Below are 11,290 nucleotides of genomic sequence, written 5' to 3'. Positions count from 1 at the left end.
AACACGTTTGCTAAACCACTGATTTCTGATTAAAAATTTGATATATACTATCTGTTTTTTAATTAGTGAATAAATTCGTTATCGTGAAAACGCAAATTGAAAAATCAAATAAACGGAATCACAGAAAGCTCAATGCCACAACAGCTAAAGCAAAAAGAGAACAATATCAGCAAACAGAGTCGGCATTTTCACACTGCCTTTTCTTTGTATGGTTTTGCAATATCGTTCATATCCCGTCCTCATCACTTATCACCAACATGATCCTTATCAGTACAGATTCCAGAGCCTACTCTGACCAAGACGAGTATTCTACAATGGCCCACGCCCACCCAAACCAGAATAAAAACGGACGATATAGTTTCAGTGGCAGTATAAAAGCAGGCCAATAAATAGGTGCAGACCCAAACAACCTCTACAACTGTGACAATGGATAACCGGTATAATCACAACGGTGGCAATCCTTACCTCCAGATTGCACCGGTGTATGCTAATGGATACGGCCCATATGGCAATGGCGGACGTAAGTCTGATAGTAATTCTTTAGGTTTTGTAAAGTGTTAATTTTTTTTTATTTGTAAGGTGTTATAATTGTTAATCAATTGTTGTTTCAGGACCGATAAGTAGGATATGCGATGTGTTGAATCGATGTGGAAAAAGAGTGGATGACGTTACTAGGAAAGTTGAGATCTATGCTGATAACGTCTGGCATCATCGTAAGTTCCAAACCCATCTATCTATTAGATTTGTCCTTGTTGCTATTATAGTCCAAGAGCTTATAATCGCACACAAGCACTAATTGAGCAAGCACTTGATATGTTTATATATGATCAAATATGACTTCAGCAGCAGCGTAGTCTGATCTTGATTGCAATAACAGGATGTTTGCTGATACCTTGTGAAGAATTCATTCAATAGGAACACTCCATGAATTTTCTTTATTTCTTCTATTTTTTTTTTCTTTTTTTTTAATGAAAGTAAACATGGAATTTTATTAGAATGGTTGATTTTTTTTTTTTTTTTTAAAGGAAGAATAAGAATGTATGGTAATTTACTTTTTCTTCCTTTACTTGATAGATATGGTTTGTCTTTTGCCCATAAAGAAAAGAAAAGAAAAACAAAAAGAGCAGAATAATTGCTTTTACTTGGAGAACCATTTCTCCAATATGAGTTAGACCCAGCTAAAGGATATTCTACAATCCTTGATTTTATTATAGTTTCCAGACTTTAAGAATTATTGCATTCCAATTGACTATTTTCTCTTCTTGTGTACTTCAACCATTAGAAAACTGTTTCCATAGTTTATGAATTCGCTCTTGCGATTTGTGGTTATCACGTTTAATTTCTAAAGTTTAGAACTTGGGAAGATTTTGCTTTCTAATCACTTTAAACAGCAAAATAAAAGAAGATTTTGCTTTCTAATCACTTTAAACAGCAAAATAAAAAACAGAGCAAACTTCCCCCTTTCATTTTAACTTTAAAAGATTCTAACATGTGATCTTGTTTTTGGGAAACGACAGTGAAAGTTAGTGCCAGTTTAACAGATGCAGCAATGGCAAGGATTGCTCAAGGGACAAAGGTGCTTACTGAAGGAGGCCATGATAAAGTATTCCAGCAGACTTTTGGGTACTTGCATGGAGAGAAACTACTCAACGCCTATGTTTGCTATCTATCAACATCCTCTGGCCCTGTGATTGGGACACTTTATGTATCCAGTAAACGAGTGACTTTTTGCAGTGATTATCCCTTCTGTTATTATGCTTCTAATGGACAGCAACAATGGATGTATTATAAGGTATTACCTTCTAATTTATTTCTTATTGATGAATTTAGTATTTCAAATGATAGACTATCATCAAAATAGAGCAAGGACTTCAATAATGGATTAATTGAATAAACTTTCTTAAATATTAAAACAATGTTTTGCCAGTTAGAATTTAAATTAATTGGTTTGGAGCAAGAAGGGATAAGTTGAGTTTAACAATACTTAAATACTTGTTAACGCTTTTCAGCTTTATTGTAGCTTGTTAATGCCGACTGATGTGTAGTGCAGGTTTCTTTTCTATAACTAGTTTAATGCCTGCTTTGTCAGATTCTTTTTTCGCTTTTTAAATCTTTTTGAGAACTAGAGAACATATTCCATCACTTTGCCCATCCTCAGAGAATTTTCTTTCACAGTCAGCCCCTTTGTATTCTTATTTACCCGATGCAGATGACTAGACCTAACTTTAATATCAAAAGGTAAAAACTTACTAATTCATAAAGTAATATGATTCATGAACCTTCAGGCCTAGGGTTGTGTCTATCTCATTGAGTAATTAGTTTAATTAGAAAGTTTATACCATTTTATGTCTAAGCCACTCAAGTTGCGGTTTTGGTGGAAGAATTTGGGATTAAGTTGTCAATTCCAAGTCTTAACTTTTTTTCTTTTCATTAAGTGATTGGACATTAAACTTTAATTTTCCAATTATAACTGTCAATTTCTTTTGTAGGTGGTGGTGCAGCTTGACAAGTTGAGAACAGTGAATCCTTCATCAAGTAGAACGGACTCTTCTGAAAGATATATACAAATTGTAACAACAGATGGTCATGAGTTCTGGTTTATGGGATTCATATCATATGACAAAGCGCTTAATCAGTTAACTGAGGCTTTACAGCGCTCTCGTGGCTCTTCTGGTGGAATCTTTGCTACTGTGGCATAGATATAGGGCTTGTACTCTCTCCACCTCTCCTTAAAATCGCTAATGGTATGACAAAAGAATGCTCTAGGATAGAATGTACTGTAATAATTTAGGTGTGTGGTCATCCATGAATGTTGAGCTGTAATGTAACTAACGTTGTTGAATGCTTCAGTGGGTTGAGAATCTGCTTATGCAATGGTCTGGCGAGTACAACACAGAACATATAAATGTTCTGGTATAACAAAGTAACAAACTCCTGTGCTTGCCCAATTGGTCATTTTTGGCATGAAGCATGTGAAATAGAAATACTCAACTCGGTGGTTTTCCTTCTTATTAATTAATGACTTATTTTCATGCTTGAGCCTTTCCTTCTCTTAATTTTGGCTTAAAATGAAATGTGTGTAATTGAAATATTTGATTTTGATTATATCTGTCTACGATGTAGCAACTGCATATTGCATCAGGGCAATTGCAATGTTGTTGGAGTTGTGGGATTGGAATTATAAGATCGACAAAGATTCTCACAAACCCTCATTTTATCCTACTGATCTTAAAAATAAAAAAGAAAAAAAAAAAAAAAAGTTTGATTGGCACACTTTTATTTATTATTATCATTATTGGAAAAAAGACAATTAAAAGAAGATAATTATTTTGCGCAAGGTCAGTTCACTCAAATAAAATACACTCTTAATGAGTATAAGATTTGAATCATCAACCTTTTATTTAAGAATAAAAAGTATTAAAACACTTATCCCAATACTCAATAAAAAAAAATAATGTTTGCTCTTGATGATGAGATGGAATATAGAAAAATATTGTAAGAATAATAAAAAAAAATTAAAAAAATAACAGAAAAATTTTAATTAAATCAAACGGATGATTTGCCAAGTAAAAACTAGAGAATAAATAAATATTTTTAATCCTAAACTATCAACCACTCTAATCCTATCTTCACACTCTTCAATTCTTCAATTGCAACCTTCCAATTTGCCTATCAAAGATTGGCAGTTCTAATTTGGAAATATCAAATTGATGACTTATATGCATAAACAAAAAATAAGTTTGGCCCATGACGAATGTCAGAGAGTCCACACAAAACATAAAAATCTAGCGGAAGCACCGTCGAGGAAACCAATCGGCCCTTTGGGCTTCACTTAGCCACCCCTAACTGACGCACGCAACGGCAACAGCGAAGCTGCAAGAAGTCATGAAAGATTCCTATCCTATCTATCCGTCTTATTGTCGTTTTCTTTGACTATTTTTTCTATATACGTCTAACATCCCTCTTTTCTTCGTCCATCTACTCCAATAATATCAATCAACAAGATTCTTTCTTTACTTCATTCTTGAATCTCCACCAGAGATCGAGGAAGGAATTGAAGAAGGCAAATATGGCAACTTCTCTATGCCTCTTTACTCTCTTGTTATTTCTTGGGACGATTGCTCCCTCTCACTTGCAGGTAACTTAAAAGATCCGAAATCTTTTCTATATGATAAATTTTCGACTTTTTGAATATCTTCTTCCGATTTTGAGGGATTGAGGAAGTTCTGGAATCTCTTGAAAATTTGGATGGTTATGATCTTGTTTAGCGTAAGTTGACCATGATGTTTAATAAAGTTTGAAAGCTACAGCTACTATTTCAATTCCGTTTTGATTAGAAAACGTAAGCATTGATGAGAACTTTATACCCTTTTGCTGGAAGTTTGATCCTTTCTTGCAGATGCGTTATTGCTAACTCCTGTCTACGCTGAATATTCGTAATTTGAATTTCTATTTTGGTGTGGGGTTGTTTAATCTGTAGTTGTACTGTGAATTCTTTTATTTAGCTTTGTTGTATATGCTAAAATTTCATGTACTACAAGTGTACTCAAAGAATATTGCACTCAGTTTCCAAACAAATGAAAAAAAAAAAAAAAAGGGAAGATATTGCCTTCAATTGAACCAAAATATGAAAAGGAACATATCCATTCATGCTACTGTAAACGTCACTAATAGTCAACACGAAGCCTCATGAATTACTGTAACATCTAATGAATGAATAGAATCTTCTTTAGTTTGTGGACTTTTGCCTATCAGAAGATGTTCCTATTGTTATCTTTTGCTTTTTGTTTTGCATACCTTGAAGTGGATGAGATTCATTATCAATCTTCTTCCTCTATGCTTTGAGTTTTGAAGGTTACAGTCTAATTTTGAATGTGTCAAATGTTATGTTGCCAACAGGTGATCGCTGAGGCACCAGATTCCAAGCTGAAGCTTAGCTCTAGGGTCCTTCAGGTTTTTTCTTTTTGACAATATCACAAGCATCACGAATTTTGTTCCAAATTATGACTACTTCATATTTTCATTTTGCTTCTGCATGCAGGATTCAATAATTAGAAAAATCAATGAAAACCCCAACGCTGGATGGGAAGCTGCCATGAATCCTCGATTTTCCAATTATACTGTAATAAATCTTCAACTTTTGACAGATTGAGATTATTTCTTCAGTTCTTTTTCCCCAATATGTTCATAGGTCACACATTAGGAAGACACTAGTTTCTGATTGCTAATATTTCTATATTTTGATGCATAGGTTGGCGAATTCAAGTATCTTCTTGGAGTCAAGCCAACTCCCAAAAAGGAACTGAGGGGTGTTCCTCTTGTGAGTCATCCAAAGTCCTTGAAGTTGCCCAAGGAATTTGATGCAAGGAGTGCTTGGCCACAATGTAGCACCATTGGAAGAATTCTAGGTCAGTTGCTTACTTGGTTCTCTATTTTCACAGTCTTTTTTCTTCTCTTCTCAAGGTGCTGATGCTTTCCACTCTTTATGGCAAATGCTGGATCAATTTCCTAACCACAGATCAGGTAAAAGATCAGGTTTTATCAACTCGAATCAATTCAACTAAGTGAGGTATACATCTTCTTACTCCATCTGTATTTGATAATACAGGGTCATTGTGGATCTTGCTGGGCATTTGGTGCTGTTGAATCACTATCTGATCGGTTTTGCATCAATTTTGGCATGGTAACTGAATGTCCTGAGCTAGTTGACTACTTGCATTGTCCATTACAAACATATACTTTGTTTTACTGCAGAACATGTCTTTGTCTGTCAATTGCAAACATATGCTTTGACTACTTACATTGTCCATGCAAACATATACTTTGTTTTACTGCAGAACATATCTTTGTCTGTCAATGATCTCTTGGCATGCTGTGGCTTTCTGTGTGGAAATGGTTGTGATGGAGGGTATCCACTCTATGCGTGGAGATACCTTGTCCACCATGGCGTTGTCACTGAGGAGGTACAAGTTTCTGTCTTTGCCTATTAACTCCGGTTTCAGTTTTACTCTGTACTTGAGATTGGCTAAAGGCAAGTCTAGGGTTATGATATCACGTTTTCTATGATGTAATGACCTAATGAAGATCAATACTTTAATCTGATATCTTATCTTGGTAGATATAATTTTATAATAATGAGCAAATTTTCTCACAGTGTGACCCATACTTTGACGACATTGGCTGTTCCCATCCTGGTTGTGAACCTGGGTTCCCTACTCCAAGGTGTGTAAGAAAGTGTGTCGATAAGAACCAGTTCTGGAGGCAGTCAAAGCATTACAGCGTCAATGCTTATAGAATCAGATCAGATCCCTATGATATCATGGCAGAGCTTTATAAAAATGGACCAGTAGAGGTTGCTTTCACTGTTTATGAGGTAAAATATGCACTTATAAAATATGAATTCAAGTTTATATCTGGGACATAATTCCATATAGTAAGTCTCACTTGGGCTGCTTATGATTGCTGAAAAACTTTTAGTATAAACAAACACCCCTTGAAGTATCAATAAAATGTTTCTAAAATTTAAGAAAAAACAGAGAGTTTACAAGTTCATATCTGTGCCTGTTCCCACCCTGCTACATTCTTCGATTATAATTCATCAAGGTTTGACTTCTGAGCTATGAGTCTGTCCTTTTAATGTCTTCTGACAGTTTTCCTTAATGCTAAAAGCAAGTTGCACATTATTAGAAATCAGTGACTTGCACATTTTACAAATTATTACTTGGACATTGCATGAAAACAGCTTTGGGCAGGATTATTTGACTCTAATTATTTACCATTTTACAGGATTTCGCACATTATAAATCTGGAGTTTATAAGCACATTACAGGTGATCAACTGGGAGGACATGCAGTTAAGCTCATCGGGTGGGGGACTTCTGATGATGGGGAAGACTATTGGGTATGTGTGACTAACTTGAGTTTTCTTTTTCAGACTTGTCGCTATAAACTTACGAAGATACTAATACATCTTCTTTATTGTAGCTTCTTGCAAATCAATGGAATAGAGGCTGGGGTGACGTATGTTCCTAACAAAAGTTTATCCCTACTTAATTACTGTAGGAAATTTCTTTTTTTCCCTTAAATGCTCATGAATTTCATTTGAATGTCAGGATGGTTACTTCAAGATAAAGAGAGGAGTAAATGAGTGTGGTATCGAAGAGGATGTGGTTGCTGGTTTGCCTTCATCAAGAAATCTTAATCTTGTTAGAGAGGTTGCTGGCACAGATATTGTTGGGGATGCTTCTGCTTGATATCAGATTATTATACCACAAGTAGTGTAATTTATACGCCAGTTTATAGGGGCCAGAGATTACATCTGTGCCAAACAGAAAGAAAAACTGGGTTTGTAAAAGTATCTTGTATTGTGGTTTGTATCAACTAGATATTTGTTGCTTATTCTTGAGAACTGAATAGTCTTCAAGTGTTATATATTACATCTCATAGTCATATGTGATATGAGATTCAGCTACTTGCTGCATTTTATGTTTCACGCTATTATCATCAATCTTCATTAGGCATGTGGGATCTTAGAAGATAGGAAGCTTGGGCATGAATAGCTCTTTGGATAAGCAACATGGAAAGGGTAAACAGTTTATATTTGTTGTGAATAAAAATATGGAAGACATATAATATTTTGACTTCAAATTTGTTATTAGCATAGCAATGAAAATTGGGCCTTCATTAACCAGTAGCTGTTATTTCCAGAGATGGAATCTACGTTGTCGGAGCAACTCATGGAGTGTTTGTTTGTTTTGGTGAGATAGTACATTCATTACTATTGAAAGAGATTGGTTGTCGTTTTACTCTTCCTTTTTCCTTTTCTTGGTGGTGGTGGTGAAGTTAAAAACCAGTGAAATGTTATCTTGTAAACAATAAAATTATTATTTGTAAAGTTTTAAAAATAAATACAAGGAGAAATAATAAATTGGTCGGTGAGTTATAATTAAGTTAACACATGAAAATCTTTATAAATAAATAAATAATATTTGTTGATGTGTGGAATAAAAAACGCTTGTTGTGCTTGTAATTTAAGTTTGTTGTAACCAAACAAAGAAAAAAAAAATTCTAATCCCTTACTACTATTATTTTTAATTGTACATTTTATAATATTATTTCACGTGATAGCGTGGGATGAATTAAATATATAAATATTTATTTTATTATCATTTTTTTTTTCTTTTGTCCTTGTTAATAAGCAATGTGTACTGAACAATATAAAATATTGGAAAGACTGAAAGAAGAGCAAAAATGCAGTCATCTAGAATTGTCGAGGAACATGTGATCACAGAGCGAGTTGACTTGACTGTACATTTTGGGGCCGTTCAAATTCTAAACGTGGTTAAACTTTACACTCTAAAATAAATAATAATAAAATATATTATAGAGAAGAGATCTTGACCGGATAATGCTTACATTCTTCCTTGATGTATTAAAATAAAAAAAAAAAACACACAAAATAATAATAATTAAATGGAGAAAATCATAAATAATAAGTGTGATATATTATTAGTAATAGAGACAAGTAGTGGAAATTTTAATTTTATTTTATCTTTGCCAGAAATGCAAGAGTCAGGAATCACACGTAAAATAAAATAAAAAATAAATATAGAAATATAAAAATAAAAATAAATGATTAAAAGAATCATTATCACCATACTTTATTTTCACACATCTTTCTAATTTATTTCTTTAATTTTTTTCCCTGATTGCTACATAATATTCAATTATATTAATTATTGTAATTTCTGCCCTTACTGAGCCTTGTAATTAGATTTCCAATCTACCTCTTTTTTTACTAAGAAATTATAATTATATATTTTTAATATATATATATATATATATATATATATATATATATATATATATATATATATAGGAGTACATTGCTTACGATATCAAAAAAATTGGAGTGTTAAGCTCACAAAAGAAATAAATTTTAAAATACTTAGTTGACAAGGAAAATGATATTTATGTTATTTTTTTAATTTAATCATTTGTTGAGTTAACATTAATATTAATATCAATTAATATCTTTTTCCAATGCTTAGGTATCATAGTATAAAAAAATTGAAATGTTTAGGTGGTTAAAAAAAATAATTTTTAAGGTGTTAAGTTGGCAAAAGAAAAAAACGAGTCTTATGTTATTTTTAATTTCAATATTATTTGAGTTAACATTATTACTAATGTTATTAATAATATTAAATATTCTTCAGTTTTTCAATAATTAACTAAATAACTATTAATATTATTAATATTTCAAATAATATTAAAATTTTCAAATTTTATAATTTAACTAATAATATTATACGTTCTTTATTTTTTAATAATTAAATAAAAAGCCATACACGTGGCTAATTATTTTAAACTTAATGATATTGAAAAGCCATGCACACAGCAAACATTTGTTGCGTTTGTATTTCTAATCACCTACTTTAGGTGTGCTGAACTGTTTTTTTTTTTTTTTTTAGACATGTATTTCACATTTTTTAAAAAATAATTGAAAAATATACAGTTTAATATTTGAATATATTAAAACATACTGTGTAAATTGAAAAGTAATAAACATTTACAAAACCTAATTATTATATATTTTTTTGAATGGAAAGAAAACCTAATTATAATATAATATATAATATCTATTAAACATGATCTTCATTGATTTAATCCACAACAAAAACAAATCCTTAATAACTAAAAGTCAAGGATTACAAGTTATCCAATCTCATTGTGCTGGGGCCTAAACAATTTTGACCTGTCTGCACATTTATTGTCTGAAAATTAGTCATTTATTGTCATATGGGATTTTATTTTAGCATGATTGGTGGGATGGGGCCTAGGACAGTATCTTAACTTTACGCTAATTCGGTATATATATTATCCTTAAGCTCTTCCTCAGAAAATATCTTATTTAAAAATTTCATTTATATCGAGTTTTTAATCCACTTTGTTCATCGATGAAGAATGAGATTACAGTTTAGAGAATTAATCAGAGTCAATCGGTATTTCATTAAAAATATATTAAATAAATTTCAAATTGATAATTTTTATGGAATTAATAAACAATATTGGGTGAATATTTGCCTTTTAATTCAATCACCCGGTGCAGTCCAAAAAGAAACATACACTGGTTGAATTTTTGTTATTTTTATCAGGAAAATTAATTTATTTTACTCTAATAACACATATCAGAAAAAATTTAACTTATCAAAATAATTTAATTCGAGCAAACATGCTCTTCAAAACACTTAAACCTAACCTGAAAAAGTTAAGAAAAAAATATCTCAACAGAGCAAAACCACAAAGGACATCAATCAGGTATCTTATTGAGATAAAAAGAAAGTACAAAAGAATATATATATGGTGCTATTTCATAAATAAAATCAAACGTTAAAATCATATTAAAAAAGATTCTGCAGCATTCATTTTCTTCTTAGTTAAACAGTTTGTAAAATGATTATATTTTCTGTTGAAAAAATTGATTGAATTTTTATTTATTAATAAACTTGAATACAATTACAGAAATCATTATGTGATTTTTATGCCAAATGCTAATTTATTTTTATAATTTTTTATTTTTTTATCAATTAATATTTTATATTTATATCTAGTTATTCCGGTTGTGAGCTTTAGACATGGCAGATTAACATTAGCTAGAAAGTCCACTATTAATTAAAAAACTTTCAAAAAGTATAACTTAGCTTTTCTTATTGGTTGATTTGACCATGTGATTAAGTTTCAAAATTCGACAACAAGAGCGTTAAGTTACTGAATTGATATTGGATTTCCTGTTAAATGCTGACATGTCATATGCGGAGTGTTCACAGTTCACATTATCAGATTTAACTGTTCATACTATTATAAAAATTAAATAGAAGATATCAATTAATTAGATTTTTTTTTTGGTAAGGTATCAATTAATAAAATCCAAAAAAGCTATAAGAAATTATCATTTGCTTGATAATTTATACATATTTAGTTTTGATTATCTTTTTTTTTTAATGTATTTTTCAATTATAATGTTTCAATTATAAAACCAACCCGAAAACAGTTAATTGGTTGATATATATATATATATATATATATATATTTTTTTTTTTTACAGTGGTCCATATACAAATATATAAAAATGCGAAGCGTAGTTCATGAGATCCAGCATTACTCAGAAATAAATAATAAAAAATCCAACGGGTTAAGTAGGTGGCGGCTTGTGAATTGTGTTGGACGGTGTAGGGCATCCTCAGCCAACAGAAAAGAATATCCACTGCAGGCACCACCACACACACCCCTTC

General features: G+C 31.4%; 2 protein-coding genes across 2 annotated transcripts; both read left to right on the top strand.

Moving 5' to 3' along the window:
* Nucleotides 1–397: 397 nt before the first annotated feature.
* On the top strand, nt 398–3,032 carry LOC105642739 (GRAM domain family protein). The gene is given in 5 exon segments (XM_012227665.4): nt 398–520; nt 612–713; nt 1,518–1,792; nt 2,490–2,688; nt 2,691–3,032. Coding segments are annotated over 5 exon segments (771 nt in total). The 5' UTR covers nt 398–426; the 3' UTR covers nt 2,792–3,032.
* A 907-nt stretch (nt 3,033–3,939) lies between these two features.
* Nucleotides 3,940–7,470, top strand: LOC105642738 (Cysteine proteinases superfamily protein). Its single transcript, XM_089721934.1, is given in 12 exon segments — nt 3,940–4,138; nt 4,900–4,953; nt 5,042–5,122; nt 5,252–5,458; nt 5,460–5,492; nt 5,494–5,523; nt 5,609–5,683; nt 5,838–5,963; nt 6,155–6,373; nt 6,787–6,900; nt 6,984–7,019; nt 7,112–7,470. Coding segments are annotated over 12 exon segments (1,185 nt in total). The 5' UTR covers nt 3,940–4,069; the 3' UTR covers nt 7,253–7,470.
* Nucleotides 7,471–11,290: the final 3,820 nt, after the last annotated feature.

Source organism: Jatropha curcas, chromosome 5 (assembly GCF_041381405.1).
Source record: "Jatropha curcas cultivar XTBG-Jc1 chromosome 5, XTBG_Jcur_1.0, whole genome shotgun sequence".
Taxonomy (NCBI): domain Eukaryota; kingdom Viridiplantae; phylum Streptophyta; class Magnoliopsida; order Malpighiales; family Euphorbiaceae; genus Jatropha; species Jatropha curcas.
This window is presented reverse-complemented; position numbering and strand designations above follow the sequence as displayed.